The 27,782-nt window shown below is 34.9% G+C and overlaps 3 protein-coding genes across 15 annotated transcripts in view; 2 read left to right on the forward strand and 1 right to left on the reverse strand.

Annotated features, from left to right (window-relative positions):
• Positions 1-330: 330 nt before the first annotated feature.
• Positions 331-2,971, forward strand: MED4 (mediator complex subunit 4). The gene is made up of 5 exons (XM_068768834.1): positions 331-482; positions 564-744; positions 991-1,142; positions 1,497-1,675; positions 2,697-2,971. The coding sequence occupies exons 1-5, from the start codon at positions 415-417 to the stop codon at positions 2,870-2,872; spliced, it is 756 nt and encodes a 251-aa protein (XP_068624935.1). The 5' UTR covers positions 331-414; the 3' UTR covers positions 2,873-2,971.
• A 2,587-nt stretch (positions 2,972-5,558) lies between these two features.
• Positions 5,559-8,408, forward strand: Dnali1 (Putative inner dynein arm light chain, axonemal Dnali1). Its single transcript, XM_068769697.1, has 6 exons — positions 5,559-5,645; positions 5,766-5,894; positions 6,762-6,911; positions 7,290-7,418; positions 7,639-7,836; positions 8,342-8,408. Exons 1-6 carry the CDS (start codon positions 5,559-5,561, stop codon positions 8,375-8,377), a joined length of 729 nt encoding a protein of 242 aa, XP_068625798.1. The 3' UTR covers positions 8,378-8,408.
• Positions 8,409-9,241: 833 nt separating this feature from the next.
• The window catches only part of LOC137922922 (protein lap4-like), a 90,109-nt gene continuing 71,568 nt past the window's right edge, over positions 9,242-27,782 (reverse strand). For 5 of the 13 annotated variants that reach the window (XM_068766057.1, XM_068766078.1, XM_068766036.1 and 2 more), the window contains 14 exons: positions 25,992-26,102; positions 24,916-25,095; positions 23,432-23,590; positions 22,592-22,735; positions 21,609-21,704; positions 21,233-21,316; positions 20,666-20,785; positions 16,062-17,468; positions 15,585-15,690; positions 15,230-15,401; positions 14,537-14,678; positions 13,666-13,761; positions 12,257-12,436; positions 9,406-11,091 (listed from right to left, as the gene is read on the reverse strand). In XM_068766057.1, the coding sequence (XP_068622158.1) occupies positions 10,843-11,091; positions 12,257-12,436; positions 13,666-13,761; positions 14,537-14,678; positions 15,230-15,401; positions 15,585-15,690; positions 16,062-17,468; positions 20,666-20,785; positions 21,233-21,316; positions 21,609-21,704; positions 22,592-22,735; positions 23,432-23,590; positions 24,916-25,095; positions 25,992-26,102 (3,246 nt within the window). In that variant the 3' untranslated portion in view covers positions 9,406-10,842. Of the gene's footprint in view, positions 11,092-11,409; positions 11,454-12,256; positions 12,437-13,665; positions 13,762-14,536; positions 14,679-15,229; positions 15,402-15,584; positions 15,691-16,061; positions 17,469-20,665; positions 20,786-21,232; positions 21,317-21,608; positions 21,705-22,591; positions 22,736-23,431; positions 23,591-24,915; positions 25,096-25,991; positions 26,103-27,782 lie in introns of all 13 variants that reach the window. The other 8 variants (XM_068766071.1, XM_068766050.1, XM_068766044.1 and 5 more) reach the window with 8 other exon arrangements.

The following is a 27,782-nucleotide window of genomic DNA, read 5'->3' on the forward strand; positions in this document are numbered from 1 at the left end:
TGTTTCTGTAGATATACATTGAAATGAAGAGTATAATTTTATAATAAAGTGATTTAAAACCGGATAGAAAACATAAAATTAGCGAAACAAATCTTTTATTTATAGGTATCGATTAAAAGTATACTTCAAAAACGTTATTTTGACTACCTTTAAATTTCGTTTAAATTGTACAATATTTGTAAAATAAAATAAAGAAAACATTATGCCTCTAGCTAATATTATTTCAAACATCAAAAACAAAAGAATTTATGGGAGATTTTATTACAAACATTCATATCTCAAACATTATTTATTATCTATGGTCAAACTAATTTACTTTGAAAAGACAGAAGTAAATTGTTAGAGCTCAAATTAAATTTCGTTTTCATATATTAAGACAAATTTTATATAAAATATTTGATTATTATAATAAGAATGGCTTCTCATTTAAGTACGAAAGACAGATTGTTGTCTATAATTGATGATATGGAACTCATAGCAAAGTAATTTTAATTAAGAACATATATCTGTGTTTACGTTTTTGTTTTTGTTAATATTATATTAACATTTTACTTTGTTTTTAGAGAGATGATTGAAGTTTCGGTAGCTCCAAAGTCACAGAAACTATCTGCTGCAGATCATGCACAGTTGACTGATTTATTGCTGGCTAAAGATATAGAATTAAAGAAAGCTTTGGAACTAGCAGACGAACAAGCAAATATTCAACAAAAAATGAATGAACTTAAAGCTGAAGTGGATAATAAGGTAAATTTGAGAAAAAAATAGTGTTTGTTTTTATATTCTGGCATTTAATCATTATCTTGTTATTGAACATTGTATATTACAAATGGAGTTATCTTCACTTTATGCTGCACACTGTTGTATCAGTAATTTTATTTATTTAACTACAATAAGGTTTTAGAATTGTCATTTTTACTGTAAAATATATAATCAATATGTGTATCCAATTTCCAAGTAATTATATAAGTATTCATGTAAATACATTTTTAGGATCAAGATATACATCACTTACAAAGGCAACTGAAGGATGCTGAACAAATATTGGCCACATCATTATACCAAGCCAGACAGAAACTTGCTTCTATAGTTAAATCAAGGAAGAGACCTGTTCCATCAGAAGAATTAATAAAATTTGCCCACAGGTAAGTTTTGTAACTTTGAAAATCTTTTTTTAATCTCATTAATTTTTTTTAAGGAAGATATTACAACTTAATACATGGAAAGGACCAATGTCTTATATATAAAATATATACTTTGGCATGAGTTTATGGATATATCCCAATAATCATAAAAGTAAAGTTTTTAATATTTTGTGTTCTTTATGTTGCAAAAGTGACAATACCTCATGTATTGTTAGCAAATTAATATTTAAATAGAAGTTAATTTTATTTTAATATAATGAACATCCTTCTGAATAATTAATATGTTAGTAATGTATACCTATCAGCTGTAATTGTAATTACTTACCTGATTCAATTATTATTCTCTTTTCACAGAATAAGTGCATCAAATGCAGTCAGTGCACCCCTGTCTTGGCAGCCAGGTGATCCACGAAGGCCATATCCTACAGATCTTGAAATGCGATTAGGAATGCTTGGTCGACTTTGTGATCTACCACTGAATGGGCACACACCATCTACTCTAAATGATCTACACAGAATAACTACTGGTGGAGGTAATTTGTGTTACTCATAATATACTTAGTAATATCTTCAATTCCAAGTAAACAAACTATAACTACATGGTCAATATCAATGTTTGTATTTTTCCTTGCTACAGTTTACATATTTATGTTCTATAGATACAATTTTTGTTATAAGTTTATGACGGACAATCAATAATGCAGCTTGCAACTTATTTTAGTTCGATAATGGTTCATTTAGCTAAGCAGTTTTACCTACAATAACAACAAACATATCTATATTATATTTGTCTCTTGATTTGTAAAACATACCTAGTGTAATTTTATTAATTTGTTTTAATTTGAAAACTGTACCTAGTTTTTAGCCAAGATTTCATTTGTTTCTCAAACTTGATTTTCATTCAAGTAGAGTGTTCTGATTTGTCATATTTGGAAACATAACATCTTCTTAAGTATAAAAGATCATAATTTACACTGCATGGTCAGTAAGGATGTCTTATTTCAAATTTTTGATCTTTATACCTGCAGATTGATTTAGTTTGTTTTCTTTTTCAACTTGATAGTGGTTATCTTTGTTTGTTTGTTGGACTGTATTTACATCTAAACTATAGTAGCCATCTTATAATTTACATTAAGTGTATATTATACTGACTTCTAAACCACAAACAGATATATTATTATAATAAACCTTAATTAGATTTTATCCGAATTTGTAAAATTTTATCCACACTTCTTTATGACCATTTATTTATATATTTCATATTTGTGCATTTTTATCTTTGCACCCTACCTTTTATTGCTCTTTGCAACCAATAACTTTTTGGCATAAAAATACAGATATAATTTTACTTCCAGTTTAAAGTCAATAAATTATACAATCACTTGATTCCTTTTCTAATTACATTTTCAATAATTAATCCTAGAAGTAAATAAATTTAAATGGGTATTGACATTTTTTAAAAGATTTTAAATTAAAAGTCAATTGGATCAATAATGAATTGTCATTTTATGCTTAAATCAGTATTGCATGTCTTATTTTAAAATATTTTTTTAGTACCTGCCTCTGCAACAAATCAGTTCACTTGGCACTCTTCTGGTGAGCTTCATATGTCAGTAGGAGGCGGGAACTCAGTTGCGATTGATGGACGTGGCAAAGATGCCCCGAACCAGGAAGATGTTGAAGTGATGTCAACGGACTCTAGTTCGAGCTCAAGTAGCGACTCCCAGTGAACAAAGTTTTATGATAAAGATTGTGTACTAGTTATATCTTTAGTGCTATTATATTTTTTGTTGTTTATAAGATTTGTACTAGTGTTAAATAAAAAAATATTATTTCACTTAATTTTTTTAATATACTTATATGACATGAATTGTCCTTGTATTGTCTTAAGACAGATGTAGATTTTAGTTTTAGAGACACCATTAAAGTTATTAAATAGATAATTAAGTTTATATGAAATCACTGGTATTAATACCAAAATGTTATCCACATTCAAATTACTACTGCTAATTATTGAGCTTGTAGGCGGCATTATAGGTAGGTATAGGTCTAAAAGGTATGTAAATCGACAAGATTGAATATTATTCGTCAATTTCATGACTTCATATATAAATGATAGTTATAAGTTCAGAGCCCATTGTTAAGAATTGTAAATAGGGAACTATCATAAGCTTTCACTGCACAACCTGGAATACACAGTTATGTTGCAGATGTTTTATTTTTGAAACATTATTTCTGATTATATGGTGAAGAAATAGATCATTTACTATGAACTAAATGGCGAAGAAGTTCATGGGTATCTTAATTTGTTTCTGATATATTTCTTTGATACCTACCCATCTATGGTGGTATGTAGGACACTTTGGAAATTATAAGACTTAAGACTAATATAGTCAAAAAATAGTATTGGGTATTTGGGTGGCCTATTTTTAAAAAAAATTATGGTTTAATACATGATATCGAAGACTAACTTATTCAAATAGAATTATAAGTTCAAAAACTTTGATATCTACTCTTGAATAATAGAATCATTAATATGTTTTTATGTGTTATATTCAAAGTAATATATTACGTAACTAACGTTCAAGAAATACTTTAGTTCCGAAATGAAAGGGGGATCGTGTGATATGAGTACTCAGGCAGTATGTGACTTAGAAAACGTGACGATCATCTTTAAGTTCCACAAAGTTGTTTAAGATATATCAGAATATTTAAAAATTCTTGTGAGTATCAACAAAAACTATTTATATATTCTTGAATTGCAGATATTTATTAATTTATTTAAATTTTGTTATTAGGGGCGTCTCTTAGTTCATTAGCGCTCGTGTGCAATGAAACCCTAGCTCCGCTTAGGAAGCGGCTATAACTATTAACTTTGCCGTCGTAACAAGAAAGTTTGTATCATATTCCAATAAGCTATTTTATAAGTAGGTATAGCTTACAATGTGGTATTAGTTACGGCCTTTCTTCCCATGACGGCAGAAAAACACTCATTGTTTTTATGCCTGTAGCACATCTCTGTTACGAAACTAAGCGGCGAACAGCGATAGTTCATGTTTCGACTTGTGTTTTTAGTTTTATGTACAGCGAAATAGAAGCGAAATGTATCGAATTTCTGTTTCGCTGCCTATAGAACTACAACACAAGGCGTAACTCTATCGTGGTTTTGCCGCTCGAGTTCCGCAGCGGAAGTGTGCTACATTTAGACCTTAACTTTTTTACCTCTTCTTCCCTAATAGGGAATAAAAAAGTTGACACCGCCACACTACCGGCGCCGCGCTGTCTGGCCGCTTCTTAACTTTAAATACAAAAAAGACAATGTGAAGCATGGAAGACGAGAATGAAAATAAAAAAATAACGAGATTTTTTTTTGAGAAAATAAAAACCCTGCTGCCACATAAATAGGGGTGGAACGAGAGGCCAAAAAAAGGAGGTACATGGATAGAACGACGGCATCGACGAGAAAATTCTTCCCAGACGCCGTCGCGGTCTATTGCGCGCTCCGTAGCATGGAGGTGGACACGGTCTTGGTCCAGCTCTTCGCGGGACACAGAGGATTCTCTGAGTAACTCCATAGGTTTAAGCTCAAGGAGGATCCCTCGTGCTTCTGTGAACCGGGCGTGGACCAGACCGTGATCCACCTGGTAGGGGGATGCCTTGCATTTGGAGGGCTCCGTGTCGAGATCGAGTGCCGGTTAGGTGTAAGGATTGAGAGGCCACACCATCACCATCTTAAAAAAACACTAAATATGTGAAATAAGGTTTACTCCGAGTTGAAACAAAATGTTCGTAAAAGAAGCCGCTCACAGGGCGCTCGCGTTTTATAACTGCCGCCACCGCGCTGTCTGACCGCTTCTGTCATATCATTATTGTACCATGATGGTCCAAGACGATGCTCTTAGCTGTGTCAGGGAGCGCCGCGGCGCCCCATGAGACTGCAGCGCTCGTGTGCATTGCACACCATGCACTATAGGTTAAGCCGCCCCTGTTTTTTAATAAGTTGAAATCAAAATTTATGTTTGATTACCCGTTATTTTCGGATGTGTCTCTAGATTTTATGACATAACACTTCTAGGGGAAGTTCTCATGGATCGTCATCGATGAAGGTCGTTCTATGTAGCGCCCGTCTGTCTCAGCAGAAATCTGGAAATGCCAATAAAGTAAACAGTGACTTTATGTCAAAATAGCATAAGGACTGTATTCACCTGATTTTAATATTCGATAAAAAAAACTGTTCATTTGTAATTTTTTATCGTTTCCGATTTCGAACTATCGCTCTCGTAGCTCCGCTAGTCGTTACCATAGTAACAACGCCTTCTGTCTAATTTAATTGTTGTCGTCTTGAATAAGATTGTGAATTATTTTGAAGGATAAACAACAACAAATATCTCGTATTGAAGAATTTAAGAATACGAAATGGCAGAGAAGACATCTTCGTCGGCTGAAGACACGCTTGTCCGTTATGACAATCCTGTGTTGGTAACTAAGAAAGCAGAACCAATTGTAAGTTAATCGATTCACCCAATCGTAATTTTTTTTTTTCAATACACACACATTGATTGTATATACATATAATTATATGGTAAAATAGGTCGATAAGAAGATTATTACAAACTATTTCAGGGCTCACCACGTGGAGATGCAGCTCAACCGTGTGTCCCAACAGAAGCGAAACGTGAAACCGAGGAAATACTTAACGCTATCTTACCTCCCAAGGAATGGGAAGAAGATGGTCAAATATGGACGCAAAAAGTAATCTTACCACTTGTTTCTTTTACTCTTAAAGATTGTCCTTTTAAATCGACACAGTTGTCATATTATTAGCGTAGTTTTTTATTATTAATGAATCTTTAAACCATTAATGGTAAGTGACGTCATTAGGTTATCAAGCTAACGTTAAATTATTTATATTTAATAGGTTGAGAGCGTCTTTACTTTACTACCGCCTCAAATCTAGAAAGACATTGACAAGGAGCAAACAGAAATCGTCTACATAAAAAGCAATCTTCGAACCAAATCATCACACTACTATTTTGTAGCAAAACTAGGTGCTGCGGTTCCGAGGCGGTTTGTTGTTACGAAATCATATCATTTGAACCGCTTTTCCACCTCTTAGACTATTTGCTGAACTATAGTGTTACTGAAACCGCTATACCGCGCGTAAGTTATGCGCGCGGTGGAGACGGGGAGGAGGGAGAGTATCTCAGGCTTCGCTCCGTCAGTCTACCACCATCGTTGACGGCGGCGAAGCTCATGCATTTCTTTGTCTCAGCCCCCAACTCGCTGCGCTCTCCTGAGGTGCAGTACGTCGGTTTTGGTGACACTATTTTCTGTTTGTGGCGAAAGGTTAACACAGAACGATTCAAGTATAGTAATGCGTATATTTTTATGGTTTTTCTATGAATACCATCTATGTGCATTACAAACGAAAATAATTAATTCGAACTTATTTTCAAACATTTATAAAATTCCCTTTCAGTTGTAATATGAGAATTATATATTCATAATTCCTTTAACAGAAGAAAACCCATCATCGAAGTCAACTATAAAGCTTCAAGACTTGCGTGATATCAAATTACAACAGCAATGCTTTCGACAATGACTCGGTATTTTTTTTAGATTTCATCGACGCCTGCTACAAGGTTGGATGTAATAAACCTTCAGGAGATGTTAGACACCCGTCTGCAGCAACGACAGGCAAGAGAGACCGGTATCTGTCCAGTTCGCAGGCAGCTTTATACTCAGTGTTTTGATGAGTTGATTAGACAGGTGAAAGTCATGTTAACGTTTCATGCATATTAAAAATTAACCCCGCCCCTCCTTCAACACCAATATGATGTAAAAACGAAAACCACACAATGGAATAGCTTTTATCATCATCATTATTTCAGTCGCAAGACATTTAGTGCCGGGCATAGGCCTCCCTAAGTGATTTCCATTAAGACCACACCACTTTGTGTGTACATATTCAACGCCACGTTTGCCTGTCCAAGGTGGACTAGGAGTATCAGATATTTAGTAAACTTAGTTTTCATAAGTATTCCAATGCAATAATGCACTAAATTTTATTATAAGTAATCTTACCTAAGTAACAAAATCGGAAAGACAATTCTTAATACAAAATGCTATAATTTTATATTTATTTAGGTAACGATAAATTGCGGTGAAAGGGGCCTGCTACTATTGAGAGTTCGTGACGAAGCAAGGATTACTATGGAGGCGTATCAGACTTTATATTGCAGTTCTATTGCATTCGGTATGAGGAAAGCGTTGCAGGTATCTTTGAATTTTGATCTTTAGTATAGTTTACCGGTCATCGTGGCCATCTTTGGGGCGCCTACTGCATGACCTATGCCTTGCAGTAGTCCTCGGTCGGCTGATATGATTATGATAGTATATTAAGGAAATACGATACGAAAGAGATGTTATAAGACGGTACATCGATGTTTCGCTTTCATATGTATTTTAAAGCTGTACTAACGATCTATTCTTATAGTCGGAGCAAGGCAAATCTGACCTTATGGATCAAGTTGCAAAATTGGAATCTGAACGCTCTACACTAGAGAAACTTTGTGCCGAGCTGAAACAAAAGACCGAGCAATTGGAGCGGCGAGCGGCGGAATTGCGCGCTGCTGAGGAAAAACGTCACCAGGAGGAATTGCTTGCATTGAAGAAAACTAATGCACAATTAAAGGTTACCAACTTTGTTCTATATTATATTATAGAATTGTACTGTGTTTGAACGTCAGAATAAGATAAATCGGCACCCTTACATTAAGATGGTAATAGGTACAAAAGAGAAGTGAAAATATGGTCGTATTATGAATGATTTCTTTTATAAGCAATATGTATTGTAAGAACGAATTTAATCTATAATTTTTTTTCGGTAAAAGTCCCGTAGGCAAAATGTCATTTCGATGACATCCGTCGACCAAAATTTCTTCCTCTTATTCCGATTCAATATATTCCATAAATTGTAAGGATAATAAAGTAAACGAGGCTAAGGTTTTGGCGCTTCTATAATATACCGCATACATTAGAGTTCTTATACGAATGTAACAACCATAATTTTATAATGTTGTTTAATAACTAATGGTTAGGATTTGCGCTGTTAGTTCATTGTTAATTACTGTATTGCAGTAAAAATTAAAAGAAATTATGGATAAACATAAAAATGATAAGTTTTAAAAATATTTCAGGCTCAACTGGAAGGTATCATTGCTCCCAAGAAGTAAAAATCTCATTGCGGCGGGTTAGTTTATTGTGTAAGATATGTTAATCTAGAAAACAACTGTCTTCGATTGTTACTATTTCAAGTTAATTAAAGTTTACAGGTTACTAAATGCAGTTGTTTGATTTTCAAAAGTTATACATATGTCGTAGGACAATAGAAAAAACGAATGAGTGAAACGTATTCTTATTTTAATAATTGTTAAAGAATGCTTACAAAACAATTATTCTAGGAGTAATGTAATTGTATTTTTTGCAGCGCTTTTTAGTTTTTAATTATGTCAATTGCTTACCAGCCAGAGAAAAATTATTTGTACATAGTATAACATACACATAGAAACACACTCGCATTCGGTACATTCTAGTTAGTTACCAGTACGTGAAGCTGAAAATCAGCGTTGGTCAGTACTATCGTCCCGGCTTGTTATGTTTTATTGTAATGACAATAAATTGCATTTCATTTATTATTTTTAATTTAGTTTGTTTTTTTGAAGAAAGAAATGTAGATTTTGTAAATTTCTTGACAATTTCCATTTGTTTTCTCCAAAATTTCGCATACCGTAAAGAAAATGTGATGAAGCCGTTCGTAAGTTTTTATTTATACATAAAGATTTGCTAATAAATTTGTAGAGTATGTATGTATAGTTAAGTTCTGTAATCCGATAATGATGAATCAATGCATGGAGAAGGCTATGAAGAGACATCGAATCAGGAAACACGGGATCCAGAGACGAATGAAAGTATCGACATCGCTCAGCGGAATGTCAAGCTAAAGGCAGTGGGCTTGCTACATGGCACGCAATAAAGATGGCTGCTCGAGCGTTAAGGTTCTGGAGGAGGCCATGAACCAGTAAACGCAACGTCAAGATGGACGGACGTTTAAGACTTCGGATGATGATTGCTTCTTACCGGTCTTCTATGGTGGAGTCCAGTGGTGAACGTCCTACGGTTGAAATTATTAATCTATTTCTGATGACTAAGTTTTGAAAATCTAAAGAAACAATAAAAGGTATTTAGAAATAAAATAACCAGAGTCGTTTTATTAAAATATATATTAAACCATTTTATTTAGGGCAAACGTACAATATTTTTATTAGTTTACAATCCACATATTTAGAACCTTATAAAGATATAAAGAGCACAACACAAATCGTTCTTTCATTCATTCAATTCATTAAATAAAATATAATTTTAAATGATTAAATAAAATTTAACGACGATTTAAAATTCCCTGAAATATATTGTTGTTGGGATAAATATTTTATTACATTAAATAGGGCTTTCTTCACACAAATACGTGAAATATTTAAAAGTCTGGAGTGGTAAAATTATGCACATTACTGAAATTGTAAAACATAAGTTAGTTATAGGATGAGGATTAAGGCACCACATACATTCAGTAAGTTGAAAATGTCGCGTTAAAATATACTAGTACATCGATAAAAAACAAATACTGTTAGAAAATTATTAATGATGCTAAAATAAACACTATCATTATTTTACTAGAATGTAATGTCTACATTTATTATATAAATAAAATCGTTAATTTAAATTGGATGAAACATATAAAGACGTCGTGTGATGTTAACTTTGTACATATTCTTACAAATCAAAACTGGTGTATACCGATGGTATATACACCTTTAAAAACTTACAAAGTACCATCAAAGAATAAAATATACTTTATTATACCCAATCATAATTCCCACGAAAATTTCCACTCAGCAAAGTACACCCAAAACATTCAGTCATTACATCGAAAACTTTCACGGAATGAAAATTATTAATATTAAATACGTAAAGTACTCCAAGAACAATATCATGTATCAAAATAGGTAGATACCGTTAAAACTAAAATCTCCGTCGCAAAATTACAATAAAAAAATAAAAATTGTGATAGAAACAGAATGCCACTGCCAGTGTTCGTGTTCTTCACTCGTTGGTGGATTTCTTCAATTCATTGGCCATTAATAGTTTAAAACACGTAAGTTCGGTGGAATTCTAAACAATATTATCACAGTTATAATACAAAATAATGATATATACTCGTTTTCATTGTCGTTTCGTTTTCTTGAAAAAATCCACGATCGAGCGATCCATCACATCGTTTAATTTAAATACTGTTTTGGAAACGTTGTCATGGGGTCAACTATGCGGCGATCATGAACAGAATAAAAGTAACTATAAGCTGATACTCCACTCATAGGTCTGGCGAGAACGGGTAACAGTGAGATGTAAAAAATAATCGGCAAAGAAAACATAATATACATCGGACGGAAAGATTCTTGTGAAATAGGATTAAGTAGATTCGCTCCATGATCACTCACAATCGCCTTTATTATTACACCTTCAAGTTTATCAGGAACGCGGGTAGTACGGAGATTTGTTTGTAGAGACCAAGGGTAACATTTGACAGTTACAAAGCTAGTAACGAATAGTGTTGCTGCAGCGGTAGCAGGTCGTCGTTCGTTTAATGCTGTTGTTTGTCGGTGTAGGCGGTGAGCCGCTGCGCTGGGCCCACAGGTATGGCGGTGACCCTCCCGATCCCGCCGTCCAGCAGTGGGTTGACGACTTGTACAATGTCCGGCTGCAACGACTCCTCCCCTATTTCGCCTTCGCCTAAGCTAACCGTGTTACCTTCGAGATCGGTCGGCGCGGTTTCACTGCTCGGGCTCGTAGTCAATTCCAATGATATTATCTTCTCTTGCGTCGTCTCCACCTACGTGAATTATTAATTCTAATTTAAAAGCATAAACTTTACTAGATAATGTTGTGACTTTAATTTTTATATACAACGTTAATTTTTTAATAATGAATATATTAAGTTTTATGTTTTATTCAAAGGTTTATTTAAACTCTTTCTAAAATTAAGCAATTAGGAATAGTTATGTTACATGTTATGATTTTCCGAATAATCATGAATTAAAAATCTATGTACAAAATACAGCTAAAATTAACAGAAAATAAAATTTAATAGCTACATGTGAAGTGAATAAAGCATAAGAATGTAACTATTATAAGAAGAAATGCAACAAACCATTTCTTTCGGTGAAGTTTCGTTGTCTAGAATCCAGGTATAGTCTGACAAATGATACACAAATATGTTAGCATGCCATGCTTAAATTATCATGCAACACTAATATATAAATAAAAGTAAACATAAATTATAACACCCTCAAACATAGAATTTACACAAATGCTTAACAAATATTATATCTTAAAAATCACTTCTGGACAGATTAGTTCCGAAATATAAATATTCACAAAACAAATAAACCACCACAATTAGGAATTAGTTTCAAAAACGAAAATTTATCTACATATTAATAAACTACTCAGCAAAAACTTTGAATCGTTTATGGTGTTGTTCGAACGAGCCATGTGATTAACGTTATTGTAACGTGCGTAGGCCCCTATTTTGTGTGTTTAAAAGTAAATCGGTCGACACAAGTTATTTTTTATTTCTCGTCAGAATTGTTTGTCGTACGTTTTCTGTGCTTTGTGAAGTGTAATAATTTTAAAGTCTGTAATATTACTTTTAGTCGTAAAGCTTCAATTAATAAAAACACAGACGCGTATTTACACGTCGCCCGTGATTATTTTACTTAGTCAGTCCTTGAATGTTATCTACTTGGTAAGTTATTGAATATTATGAATTTAAAACAAGGTGCACAACAGTCAAAACATTTCGTCGGCTTAGTCGGTTGCGTCACTAGGTCGTGTCGTTGTCGTCACAGTCCGTTGCACGTAAAAAGCTGAAGCGTTGTTCGTAAAATACACAAAATGTAAATAATAATAATAAAACCACACACGTAAACGGCATTGCTTGTGTACAGCTTCCTAGTATACTAAGGCGTAATGTACATTCGCGTTAATACGCGTACCTCTTTTTCAATCACTTTCTCAATGTACTCGACGGTTCGCACTTTAACCTCGCCGGTAGTGGGACACACGTATTCCTCCGTGCGTAGCGTTATTCTCTCGTCTAATAATTTCTCCTTCTCCTTCACGGCAAGTATGGGGCCTGGTTTTGTACGTAACGCGATACGTGGCAGGGGCCATTTCTATAATTTGTAAAGCCAATTTTTCACATACACAAAACCCAAAGACGTACAACACAAGTGCCTGCTAAGCGATGCTGAACCCAAGCAGACACAGGCTAAGTATATAATAATACCCAACTTCAGTGCTGTAACTGTTAACGCAGAAACAATAAGGGCGACTTTCCTTTTAAATGGTTATACTACTAACAAGTTGTGTTATGTATTAATCAAAAACTAAACTTGAATGTGTGATGCCTCATTGGTTAGAACGTGTAATATGCAAAACAGATAATTAAAACAATAACTATATGTATAACAAGAGGTTAATAATCATTCGATGTTAACGGTTACTAAAAAACAGGGTAAATATTGGATTATGCACTCAAAGTTTTGGTAGATGAAAAAAACGGTAAAAAATCAAATTGCGCGTTTTTTGCATCTGACGTACGAGGTCAGTTCAAAAAGTATCGCGAACTATAAATATCCTTGGTTACGTATATATTCGATTTTTTTGCGTTGTTAGTAATGACGTTCATGTATGTAGACAAGTCCGATCATTTTGAATGTTGTTGTTTTGTTCGGACAGGGCCGAACCCGCCTATGGTTTGTGATATATCACGCCAAAATCTTGATCCATTTTTGAATGCTTATTCAATCTGTATCACCTTTCTTGTGTAAAACTAAAATAAGGGTGCGGCGAACTTTGAATGTTAATTATGGCGTGTAGAATAGCTATTATTTCACCAAAGAAAATTTTATCGATAATATCCTAAATCGATTATACTTCCTATATTATTGAACGATTTAAGCTAAAATTTCGCAAATTCGACCAAAAACAGTATCGCATAACATTGCTATGGAGCTATTTAACTCTGTCTGCGACGACAGAAATTTGTTGAAAGGAATTAACCGAACGTGAAGCTGCCGTTCGAGCGATCAATAAGGAATATTCGCAGCCACTGTATTCCTTAAGCCTGGCCCCTTTGTCGTTCCCGAAACTAAAGGGGCCCATGAATCGACATCACTAAGATACGATTATAAATAAAAAAATAAAAAAAGAATAAGATTATTCTTAAAGTACTCCGCGGATTAGAAACAAGTGTATGATGGGCGTTATATTTAAGCGGACCAAACAGAATTTGTTTAAGATTTAATAAATATTTTGAAAAAAAAAAACAGATTTGCGATACTTTTTGAACTCACTTCGTATAATTAGTTTTAAATTTATAATTTGTGTCAATCTAACATACCTCCGGAGATGATTTATCCCTTGATGGAATTTCTCCTATGATATCACTGGCTGGACCACCCATACTTTTAATAACTTTTTGTGATTCTAGGGCTTCCTGAGGAATAATGAAACAATAAAATGTTCATGACATGATCCTTAATAAACATTGTAACTTAATTTGCTAATAAACAATAAACCATGTGTGCGACTAGAGTAAGCCGAGCGTCGCGCGTGATTTTATCTTAATTTTCGGCGATGTTGGGTACTGTTATCTTTCTATAAAATCAGAACTCACAGATCTTGAATTCAAGCTAACAAAATTAAAATTTTTTGGAGGCTTACAAGTGTAGAGCTATAAAAATCTGACGATCGAAGTTTGTACTTTTTGGAGTCCGGATCCCTATTTTGAGGATTATGGTGCATTTATTCGATTGAAGAGGAGAAACACGAGCCAGGCCCCAGACTGTTTCTGCATCGAGGACTGGTGTTTTAGGCGGTAACAACCGCTTTGGAATATACTAAAGTTCAGGGGGCATGCCATTTGAACACTGCGACAGCAAGGAATCGCGTAATATTCAGGATGAAAGATACGAGTGCAATATTGTGTGTGACCGAGCTATGTCGGCAGAGCGCGAAGAACAAATGGTCGCTGAGGTCTTGAACGTCAAGCGCAACATAAGATATCCATTGCAAATGGTTGAAACGCTGGATGCAGGCAGTTTGCAATAGATCTTGTTAGGAATCTATTGGGGTGACCTATGTTTAGTAGTGAACGTCCTACGGATGAAATGATAATGATCACGTAGTCTGTGTTAGTGGTGGTGTTGGGCGTCTTAGGGCTGCGTTTGTCGAATGAATCCATAAGACTGAATATTAAGCGGTTAAGGTACCTGCTCGAGCGAGCGAAGTCGCGCGGCGCGCCAGGCTGCGCGACGAGCCGCTCGCGTCTCTGGGTCTTCGTCCTCGCTGCCTTCGCGTGCCGCACGTCGTCGTTGCGATTTCGCCGACGGACTCACGCCGCCTCTCGACACACTGGAACAAAAGGTCTATTTTGTTGGCGAACGTATAGGATAGCAACATACAATTCTTGAGTTGTTACAGTACAATTAGGTATATCTTGGTACTGACAGCAACCCATGTATCCCCCACTATCTAGGGTGTGGTATGATATTTTTAATTTCGTTATGACCAATACATGACGACTTGAAAGCGACATATTCAGATGACGGAGGCTTAGAGCGGTTTACTGCATGGCACTTTTTTCTCTCAAAAAATTCATTTTTGGAGGTGAATCTCTATAAGTGCACTTAATTCTGTACTACATACGTCCTCCCCCCCAAAGAAAAAAAAAAAGTATATTTTGCTAGAGCCTGTACGAACAGTCTTCCATGGGTAATTAGCTTTGCTGCGTCAGTGCCTCGGTTCCCCAGTATTGTATGAGGTTACTAAAAGAAAAGTAATTTTGCTACGGCTGTGTCAATGACAAAGGTAGAGGCAGACATCTTAGCCGTCACGAGCCGTCTAGACGAGTGTTATAGCGGTATCTAATGCTTTCGTTATCACTGAAAAGTTGTAAAATATACCTATGGCCGTTCTCGTAATGTTCGTCGTCGGAATGCGAGCTGTCTCCGCTCTGCCGGTCCTCTGCTTGTGACCACGAGCCGAGCTCTGCGCGTGATAAAGACGCCATTTTTCTTTCCTCTTCTTGCTTCAATTTCTCCACCTCATCCGCTGACAGGAATGTGAAAACTTTTTCTAAACAGATAGATATAAAAAGAAAGTCTAAATCAAATGTGTTTTTTCTTAAAACAATAGCAGTGCAATGTATCAAACAGTTTTAGTTAAGGAAAAATATTTATTCTATTTATTAACCATATTTATTTTTTGTCATTTAAAGTAAACAATGTTACCGTGGTTTTAAGTTGCTGGTAGCTTTACCTGGTCTAGGTGATGACTTGTGACTTTCCTCCATTGCATTTTCGAAGAACTTTTTCTTATCACTGACAGAAGCTTTCACAAAATTACCAGAATGAGGTGGGGAAGCCTGAAAGCATTTGATACGTTTACAATATTAAGAAACAATTAGTTTTATTAGCAACATAAATTGTTAATGATATTGATGAAATAAAATGCATATTATATTTACAAGCATTGAAAAATAACCCTTTTCCAGATTATTGAACAGCCATGCAGTCAGTAGTTTATTACGAAAAAAAATTAAATAAATGCTATAATATGTATATTAAATAATACATGCAAAATATAAAAAAATCCGCAAGTTAAAAACCATAAATTGACCAAATAACAAAATGGGACATGTGGAATGACACGTGTTTTAGTCAAGAAGTCGCATCGGTTTGTCGACGAACACAATCAAAAGAAGCGAGTGTATGTTGTGTTGGTAAGATGTCGTACATTGATGTTTACCTCGCCGGCGGCAAAGGGTTTGGTTTTGCTGTTCCATGCGGGCCTCAAGGTGATGCGGGTCGTGGGTGAGGAGTTCCCTTTCCTCACCGGCTCCGAACTGTTCGACAATCTATCAGACTCGGGCGCGCTCGTCACTTCGCCGAAACGCACTCTTCTCTCTGATTGGACGCTGTTAAGCGTATTGCCTGCATGGGTGGGGCTGGTTTGTGTGAGGTTTGCATTGATGTCTTTATTTAATGGAGAGATAGCCGTAGTGTTAAATGTTTTGGGGCTACTCATTGGGTGATCGGTTTCAGAAAGTCGAACCGGTAACGGTTGCGTGTAAGGATTGTACGTGCCAGCAACTGTAGTAAGAGAGGGATATGGATTATTGGGCGGATAGGTGGTGGAATGCACCATATTCGTTGAAATGTTTTTTATTCTAAGGTCTCTAAGAGAGGCGTGGCTTTGATTGTCTTCTGGATAAAACAGATTCGGATGTAAGCTACAAGGGGAATTAGGGATGTGTGATATCGTAGGCAACGTTTTAATTTGCACTTGTAATAATTCAGGCGGTTCGGGCTCTCCATCTGGACTCACCGACATTTCTCTACAACACTCATCAGTGTCCAACAATGGAAGATTTGCGTTTCGGAAGACTTGATAAGAAGGCACTTCAGAAATAATGACAGGTTCGTCAGCGGACACTTGTAAAGTAGGATAGGCACCATAATTTACGGGAGGTGGGTTTTCAGATTCGGGGGAGTTGGTCGAGTTGGACGACTGCATGGTTGTTTCGGCGACAACGGGCGCGGGGAGTACTATGCGTTCGGGTATCAAAGAGATGAGCGGCATATCGACCTCATACTCCTCTATTAACTGACTTTGACTTACGTTGGTATTGAACAGAGGCGGTGGAGGAATAATAAAGTCTTCGGGGAGCACCAGAGCCGCCTTTTGAACCGGTTTCGCAATCGCCACCTCTGCTTTAAGCGGATGGTTTATTAGTATAGAGCTTTTGATCCCCGAGCATGCATCGTTAGAAGCAGAGCTTGTCTCCGGAGTTTTGTCATGCATTTGTACATGCGCTGAGTGTTGGGTGAGGTCGTTTTCTGTAGCCGACGAATGTCTCTCGTGTGGGCTGTAGTGATCGCTAGTGAAACTAACTCGTTTCGTATTTGGTTTTCGCGGCACTTGAGGTTTCTGCTTGGCGGGGACGGGCGGCGGTGGGTGAAGCGGGCGCTGGACCTGCTGTGCTTCGGGCTTGTCAATCGGAGTGCCGTCGTCGTGCGCGGCGGCCACGGCTGATGCCGGTGGAATGTGTGTCGTGGGCATGCCCGAAGAGAGCGGAGGCTTCACTTTCTGTTGTGTGAACACAGCGAGCGGCGATGGACTTGCCTCTTGAGGACTAGACGTCTATCCAAACCAATATAAATAATTCACTATCTACTATAGGGTTATTTTGTTCATAATTATTAGTGTAAATACGATCTCTTCGAAATATTTTTTCACTAAATGGCAAAAGCAACTTGCACGAAAAAGTCAAATAAATAAAACTAAAACAAACCCTGGAAAATTTCAGATGGGCGAACGAATAATTTAAAGAACATAAATCTTCCAAAATAAATGTCATCGAAATTGGCTAAAGCAAAAGGCTATTGCTCGCATTGTGATTAAAAGAACATAATTATTTTAAAACATTATGTATTTTAATGCAACACTAAAATATTATTACCTCCATGATGAATATTTGTGTATCAAAAGTAATTAAGTTTATAGAGTCATTACAAAATTGGCAGTACACATTTGGCCAAATGATGCAAACATTATATAAATTTTTAAATATTCAATAAGCACACACAACATTGTAGAATACATATTTTTCTTAATACATAACATTAGACGCATTTAAAGTATGTTTGCAAACAATAACATCGGTAGGGTTCAAAAGGGATATAAACGGTGACAAATAAACGTGACAAAGAACAATATATTAAAAATTATAAAATTCAAATACATACTTTATGTGACTTCAAACATTTAAGGTTTTGTGGTTACAAAAACTATGGAATTACATGAATACAATATAAAACTCTTGACCTTTTTCAATTACAAGTAATACAAAACAAACAATAATTGCTAAAGTGTATTGTAAATAAATGAAAGTGTGTATACATTTTAAAAGTTTAATAAAGATTATAAAACGACTACAAATATTATCATTATAAGAGAGTATAAAACAGTTTTAAAAATGTTTACTAGGGTAGGTATATTTTAATATGAGGTATATATAGTGAATAGTATTTATTGCTTGAAATTGGTCATTTTTATTGGTAATAGGATTTAACAAGACATTCGGCGAATTGAAACATCAGCGGACTAACAAGTTCAGTACAGTATCGCGTTATTAATTGGGCATGATTGCTAGCAGAGATAAATTTAACAATTAGTCACGTGTTATACGTCGGATTTTTTTTTAAATCATCAAATTTTACAATAACAAAAACAAACAAAAATGTATATACTAATAATTTTACAATACAAATACTGTTTATTGGATCTAAATTTATTTAATAATTAATAACATTATATTTAACGTCACTTCATTAAAACCACCACCGCACGCATGATTTATTAAATAATATAGATAACTGTTACAAATATGTACACAATTATATAAAGAAAAATCTAACAGTATACAGAGTGTATATAATATCTGACATATATAACATTCTCACTTCAAAACATAACGTAACAAGGTTTTTTTTATTATTTCATGTAAATGAAATTAATATTGATATGGAATTAAAAATTCATTTGCATCAAATAACGTCGCTGATCAAATATAGGTCTACGCCGAAAAGGAACTTTTCTTAGTAACTTTGTTCATGAAAAGTTGCAGAAGTCAATATGTCAAATATTTGTTAGTGTTCGATCAATAAATATTTACAGACATTGGACAGATGTGTTAATTGGTGTATTATGTGTTTCCTTCCTTTTCCTCTGGGTTTGCATTCTGCAATGGATGTAATTGGTGTTGTCAGTAAATCTTTCTCACCATAGCCTTCAATATTGTAGTAAATGTTACATCTAATACTAATCAATCATAAACTATATAAGCTACCATTTTTTGGTTTTCTACTATCTGTAACTATATATGACAATTTAAAATGTTACATTGGAGTCTCCCATTACAAGTTCAACATTGAACAGCTTGTATACCACCAACAGAGAAAACATTAAATAATTGAGGATACATGCAAACCATTTCTCTCATTCAGGTGTAAACAACATTGAAATCTAGAATAAGTTTAGTATTAAGTTAAAGTGTCAATTAAACATAACCCCTTTCCCTTTCCACATACATCGTCTACATAAAATTATAAACGTAAATACACTAAACAACATTTATTTTGGAAGATATGAACGACATAGCATACTTAAATTACTTAAAATAGATAATAAGAATATTTTCATGCAAGCTATATACTACAAGGTGCATGCTATTCAGAATTTAAACGAGTATAGACCGTGCAGAAGTACCGTTTCAATCGGTCTCAAATATACAAACTACATATATACTATAGTCATGCCAAAAGTGAGTTTTAACATTTTTAATAATATATTTAAATGTGCATCGATAACAAATAAAACATTTTGACAATAATCAGTTAATATTTATAGCGTTATTATTTTAAAGGCTTATTATTTGTTAGTTTCTTAGAACAGAATTAAAGTAAAAATTTTAAGTACAGTCACATAAACTTAGTTCAACCATTGCCTATTGTTTTAATAATTGATGTAAATTTTGGACACGAAAATAGCTCTTCTTAGCTATGTTACGGCACCAAATTTTACACTGCTATTTACATTATGCTATTTGGTATACTTTAAATGTGACTGTACAACAAAATATTTTACAAAAGGCTGTATTCACAAGCAAAAATGATGTAATGTTTTTTTATCGGATTGATTATAAATGCCACTGCTGCTCTAATGGCATAAACAGACTCTACTGGTTCGAGACAGCAGAGAGCTCCTGAAGGAGCTTCGGCATGGGCCGCTACTTATTACAATTTCACCGGATTGGGAGACCGCAAAGCACTGAGATCGATTCGGCAGACGCTCCTTGGAGTGACTCCACTCAAGGGTCCCCGCGATGCGACCTCGGCGTGTGGTCTTGCTTGATGCCTATCGCCTTGCGTTTTACAAAAGCCAACCTAACCTGTGCTACTTATATTCGGGCGCTTTTGCTACTTAACAATAATCACTACTTAAGCAAATGTTATTCCTAATTAATATTGATATGTTTTTGCTAATTGATATTATAACACTACACTAAGTTCTGTCGCGAATAAGCTAAGGCGGTAGACAATTTGTACGAGTGACAAGCCTGAGTGTTGCATTTATAATGACTATACGATATATGTATGCGATGACGATATAATCAAGGTCGAAGGTGGCGATGCTTGCAGTAGCCGTCTATCGACTGTCACGAATGACTGAGATGTGTAAGGTGTTGTGTTGGCTTGATAGTAATTTCCTCCTACACATTAAACTGTGAATACAGCCCTTTAGATCAATGTCGCTTTATATGATTTTATGTTATGTACCTGAGGCTGTAGCGTGTGCTTGGACATGACGACGGTTGTAGTTTTATGTTGCGGTTCCGGCGAAGTGGGCGGCGCCGGTTCCAGGCCGATACACTCAACGGCGTGAACTATATCCATAACCTGAAGATATTTTAAATACATTGAACGAACAAAGGAATTACGTTTATTATTAACTAGCTGTCATTCGCCCGCTTCGCGTGGCTTGTAGTGTTCCTTTATAAAACCCTTCATTGCAGATTTAACAAAAACAAAAATATCTTCTGGCAAAGTTACTTACAAGAGTATTAGTTTGAAAATATGCCTTTTTTAAAATGAACTTCCCTTAAACCCTCTTTGCTGGTGACATTTTATAAAATACTTTCATAGCTGACCTTTACCAGTGGATAGGAATATTCCTTCCAAATTTCAATTCTCTAAGCTTTACGTTAGTGTTATCGTGACTAGTATGACGGATGAAAATCTCTTATGTGGATGGAGATTATAGAAAACCCTTGAATAAAGTTACTTTTGAAGTTGATAATAGTTTAAGATTATAAAATAATTTTTTTAATTATTTATGTTTCGTACCTTTTCAGGAGTTGATTTTTCTCTTGGCAATGCAACTTGTTTCTCTTGTTCAAACTCAACTAGATCCTGCTGGAATTGTTGCTCCTGAATATAAAGAAAATACATTAAGTGAAATTAGTAATGTACTTTTGGTAGTTTTGTTTTGACTAAACGTAAATTTAATCTAAATAATCTATATTATTATAACAATAAATTGTCTTTACCTGTGATAGTGATTGATGCACTGTAAATAATTACTATATTCATTGCTAACTGATCGTGTTGTAATAGAAGAAATAATTTATTTAATTAATTTTATGTACTTAGCGGACACTGCATATTGATTCATGGGAGATCCTGTATACTAGAAAAAGTAATAAGAACTGAAAATAAAAACCTGTTGGTGTTGGTGCAAGGTGTCATCCCTGTCCAGACTCGAAGTGGAGTGAGAAAGAGAACCGCCAGTGTCAGCTGTCCCGCTCTCGCTACCGGTCTGTATATATTCCGTGAAGTTTACTAACTACAGCAAACTTAAAATATAACTGCATAAAACTAAGTGTATCTATGAGATTAATTTATTTACAGCAAGTTATAATGAGAAAATGCAATAGTAAAAAGGTTTGTAATTGTGATTTAGTTTTGCATACAACATCTAATAAATAATGTATATCTAAATGAGAAATTAAGTTGTAGTAAAAAGTAAGATACATGAAAATAGAGTTGGAAACTAATAGCCAGTGTTTTAACCAATAAGAGATGAGATAAATTGCTAACGATTAAAGTGGAATACTTTAATATATGGATAAAATGAATAGAGGCTTTGACAAAGATATTAATACATTGAAGTTCGACGATGTAGCGGTGAGTGAAAGAAAATTGGGATAAATCTTTTTTGGCATAATCGTTAACAATACAACGGTCTTTGTACGTAATATTGACATTTGGCTTGCCGAAATTTATTCAATTTATTTCCGAAGTGGATTTTTGTAATAGTCATTCTTGCAAAACACAAAATATGTGTATAGGTTGGGTAACATTAAAAGTAATTTCGGTTGTTGTCCGTCGTATTAGTATCTATTTTAGAATATTTAAGAAATGAGTGATCGTCTATACAACAAAAATATTCAGTTTTTTTTATTTTGGATATTATATTTAAATTTCGTTATTATTAAAAAAATCTATGATTAAGTATTATTTCCATTAATTTCGGTATCCTGGTTTGCCAGCTTTTATGACGGATAGTAAAATTTCAGGTGATGTATTAACGTGTTGGTGCGATAGAACAGCGCTGTTTCGTGAGTGAGTGTTATTAGCGTCGATTAGTCTGAATGTGGGAAAAAAATTGAGAGATTTAATAATGAACAAGTGCGGGTCACTCACAGTGCACTTTTCAGGGCGAGTGTACCCGTGGCAGACGATCAGGTGCAACGGCGCGTGCGTGGCCGCTCGCAGCGCGCTCACCGCCTCGCCGTGTGTCGCCCCCAGCAGCGACGCACCGTTCACCTCCAGCAGTCTCATGCCAACCTGCGAATCACACCTTTTGCTTGAATCTTTCGCCTTAAGTATACTAAGGAATCATAGATAATGCCTCGACATATATAGCTTCTCCGGACTTGTGATGGATGCGGTTAAGTTTATTAGGCTAAATTTTTTATAGTAATTATGCTCAAATTTACCGTCTTGAACCTCGGCTCGGGCAGTTACTATATTTATTTCACTCGATTAGGAAGCTTTCGAACTCTTAGATTTATTAGAACGTTCCATGCAGTGACTGCGCGCAGGGACCTCCGGCAGTGGTATTTAGATTGGTCTGTAACTATAGACGCTTTTCATCGTCATTTTAGGCGAAGGACGTTCACAACTAAATAAAGACTTTTCCCATAATTTTTCTATAAGGCCAGTTGGATGCGGCCGGTATTCAACGCCCGCCGACGAGGTCAAGAAGTCCGTCTATGCGTCTTATTGGAGGATATTCTACGCTGCGCTTGCCTATCTGTGCTCCAGAATCTTATGGTCCCAGCGGCCATCTGTTCTGTGCGCCCTGTACCCTACCCACTGCCACTTCAACTTGTCAATATGCTGGGCTTTGTCGGTTATTTTAGATACTTAGAATTATTAATTCATTGCACTAAATTTAGAGTTTAGTAGTTTAAAGTACCATAGAACTGTTTAACAAATATTAAACTACAATCATCAGAAGAATACAACAGATTGTTTCACCTTAAGACGTCCGTCTCTCCTCGCCGCACCGCCGCTGTTAATTTTCGATATAAAGACTCCTTCATCGTTTGCATCGTTGGGGTTACCTCGTTGTCCATTGAGACCTCCTTTAATGTGCATGCCAAGTTTTTCTCCCTCTTGCTTGATTATAGTTAGTTCCTGCGAAAATTTAGATTCAGATAAGTAAGAAACATATTTAGGAATTTGTTACAAACAAAATGTTTTAAACACCTTCACAATAAAAATCCACAAAAGCGAGAGGACTAGGTATACAAAAATCAACATCATGCAAAGCGTACACCATGCGCTTAAGAAACCAATGTCTTAACTTCTTAAGTTATAAGAATGCTAGCACTGGACTGGCTTAGTTTGTAAAACGAAAAAAAGCAATCACGGAATGGCTATAATTCCCAAAGGCAGTGTGATTACAGGCAAATGGCCTGTTTGCGATACAAAATTCTATATTGTAAAGCCTATAGAACATAATAACCATTCGGCATTTGACGTTAGCTGAGCACACATCGGAACGGGGTACTGATTGGTAATCAGACATAAAATTGGTAAAATAAACACACAGAGGTTCGAGGTCGCCGGGTAACTGTCACACTTACAGTTGCGTCAATAATCTCAACTTGAATGAGAGCCTGAATTCGTGTCGCAGAGGCCATCGTGCGCACGTGTGAAACAAAACAACGGTTCGCTTTTTATATGAATCCACACAATACTTAATGGTAATTAATTTGACGTGCAAACAAATTCAATTCGTGGCTTAGATCACAAAGCGCCAAAGTACCTTGAATTTATACTGACAGGTAAGCATCAGACTGATTCACTTTCTCTATGTTCATCCAAATACCTTCTGTTAAAGCAAATGCACATATCATTTCTGTACGGCCAAATGCTACTCAAGCGGCATACCCAATTTACATACTTATTAAATTGTGTTACGGTTAATTTTATGTATATCTTAATACATGATATTCATGCAAATGTCGGCCAACGTTCAAATGTACATTTTCTGAATTTATATGATCCATTAATTTTTTTTAAAAATCAAATGTAAGATTTTACTCTGCAATCATTTATATTGAACTTACTGTAATACACGGGAACGGCAAATCGAAAAATAAATATAGCATTAGCTGCTGATTTGTGGATTGACGATCATGAGTATTTACATTGACTGTTTCAACATTTTTATCCATCATAACTTCCAACACTTTGGACATAGAATTAATTTCTTCACTCATTTTGAATACTATAAGGGGGCAATTTTAGTAATAATAAAGAATATTACTGAAATTGTAACTTATTATTATGTTTTTCACTAATTCTGATTAATGGTTATAACCTATTACTTTTAAACAAAAGTATTAATAATACATACTTATTGGAAAATGTTAAAACTTGATATCAAGTTAATTTTCTTTTTTTTAGTTGCTGATAATTAGTTAACATACTTTATCAACAAATGATCATCGTACCTGAAATCCGGCTGGTAGAGGGTCGTGTCTCACTGTGAGCGCGAGGGTCGGTCCTGGCTGCAATAGCAGCTGGACTGCGTCGCGGTGCGTTGCTCCCACCAATTCCGTGCCGTTCACTTTCAGAAGACGGTCACCCATGCGAAGTTTACCCGATCGTGCCGCCACACCGCCCGGCACTACCTGTTGTTATTAAGGCATATTATTAATAAATTCGTTATTACACTACCTGGCTTTGACTGTCGAACAAATCCAACAAAATACATGAAATATGTATCAAAAATATTACATCACTATTACATACAAAAAAGTGTGAATGTAATTATTAATTTATATGCTTATACACAAAAGATGTCGAAAAGTTCTCGAGTGAGCCATGAGCCGGTAGACACGGTGTGGGTAGGCCCCCCACTAGGTGGATTGAAGATAAGGTCTCGGGAAGCCGCTGGATACGGGCAGCGAAGACCGGTCATCGTCGCAATATTTGCGAGAAGCCTATATCTTGCAGTGTATTGGATGACAACATGATAGTGAGGATACACGATACTTTTCGTTTTAATCGACATAAATTGTTTATCAAAACGAAGTTTATCCCAAAGCCTTAAGAAAAAAAATGCAGTGTTAAACGAGTTATGAGCTCAGTTAACATAAATGTCCATTGATTTTTATAAATATAGATGGATATTATAAGTTCAGAAATACTGTATCGTACATAATATTTTTTCAAATCTATTAGATGCCAAATTTTTTTGTCCTTTTTTGGTCAAACTTATTAATTGTAATTAAAAGGTAGATTCACCATTTTGATTTTATAGAGATAGTACGGTCTTAAATAAGCTGTCACAAAAGCGGCGCGATTGTAAACTCGCAAATTCTAACAGAGTAAATTTTTAGCCTCGGGTGATGAAGGTAAAGTTTCAGTAAAAACAATAAGTAATTCATTTACTTATACTGTGTTTCATTAAGGACCAAAATGGAACCGAGTAAATAGCTTATTACATTCTCGTTGCATATTTATTGGTAATATGCAAGAATTTTCGGTTTCTAGAGATATAAATAATAATTAAAGTTTTACTTACATGTGAAATGAAAATTCCTGGTTCTTTACCTCCAAACGGTACACATGAGTGATCTGTGCCGCCAATGATACTGAACCCGAGCGACCCGCCTTCTTTGAACAATGTCACTTCCTGAAACAACGAAAATTCCACTTATTAAATATCTTAATAATAAATATCGTTATTAAATAACCAAATTTTTAATTCGTTTATAATCCTAATAATAACTAATTTTAATCATTTGCACTGGTCATCACTTTGAGAGATACCACTTACTAGCAATTTTAAGAAGTAAAAACGTAAATCCCTGAAACGTTACATAACATAGCACAACCTGCAAATCTATTAGGGATTTTAAAAATAATTAATTTCATCATCCAATTATAACACACGTTCAAAAAGTTTATAGTCTACTTTTAAGTATTTAAAATACCTATGCTAGACAACAGCAATTTGTTGTCAAAACATTCATTTATTTCATCAAATTTTATATATTTAGATTAATTATGTTAAAAGCTTATAACGTGCACTCAAATATTTGCAGTTTATTAGTAAAAAAAGATGTTTTGGATGAATGAAAATTAAGTATTTTTTATCAGCACCTGGCTGCAATTTTACCGAATTTATATAATAATAACAGTTGGACTTGCTATATCTCTTCAAAAAAGACTACCAAGTGCAAAACGTAAAAATGCAAGATAGCTAGTAAAACCGTGACAAAGGCAACGTAGGTGACACGCACTGAAGCACGTAACATAGATATCACCAAAATTATTATATGCTTTTTAAAACTACAAGGTGATAAATCACTTGATTAGAAGATATTATTAAAAGCATTGACATTTATAAGCGTTGTTTTAAAGTTAGGAATGTTTTGGATAAAAAATAAATGAACCTAATCGGAAAGTAGCTCGCTTTCCGAAAGGTTGCATTTACGAAAGAGAAAACCTGAGATATATACAGAAAGATGGAAAGACGAATTTCAGTAGGCAAAATTAACAAAACATCTGAAACAAAGGGTAATCACGAAATATTGTCATATGGCTGTGGATAGTTTAGTGTTAAGTTTATTCTTTGACTAATTAAATAATAAAAGCCTTAAGGAATCATATTATTTTAAGTTGTTAAAAATAACGAGGATAGACAGCACAGATTTAAATTTTCATTATTCATAATAACAGTTTTTAAATCATTATTTAATAATTAAAAAGTTTATTTCCAATGTACCGAGTAGACCGTTTAAAAAAAATGGAACTACAAAAAAAGTTTTTATGTAAATCTTATCGTAAGCCTGGTGCTCGTGTTAATTTTCTTATAAAACATGTTTTCAGGTGGTTTCTAGACATATCAAATTAGGGCTTCAATATATTGCAGCAGATATGTAAGATTTATTTGTTCAATAACATGTATACTTACTGCATTTTGGTTGAACAGGAACATATTAAAGACCGGTGGATTATAGGTGTGGGCAGTGGGAGGTGTTTCATGTGTTTTATAAGGCGTATACTGTGTAACGGTAACATGTAAATATTGCTTTATTACGTGCGCTAATAGAAATGAACGCATCTCTGGCCTGCTCTTGCATATTCTACATACGGCGTCATCCAAGAAAGTTTATGTTTGCAAACAATTTTTTTAAATGTGCACAGAACTTTATGACACTGCACTTTGCATAAAAACTTAACATCATCCATAAAATATTCAATGGGTTTATGAATTATCATTACAGATAACAGACAGAGATTCGACTATTAAAACGAGGAGATTATGGAGAGAGAGAGAGGGTGGGAGAGGGGCAGGGGGAGGGGGAAG

The sequence above is a fragment of the Battus philenor genome, unplaced genomic scaffold, assembly GCF_028537555.1.
Source record: "Battus philenor isolate CCGP_79_NKW_IND1 unplaced genomic scaffold, ilBatPhil1.0.hap1 SCAF_10, whole genome shotgun sequence".
Classification (NCBI taxonomy): domain Eukaryota; kingdom Metazoa; phylum Arthropoda; class Insecta; order Lepidoptera; family Papilionidae; genus Battus; species Battus philenor.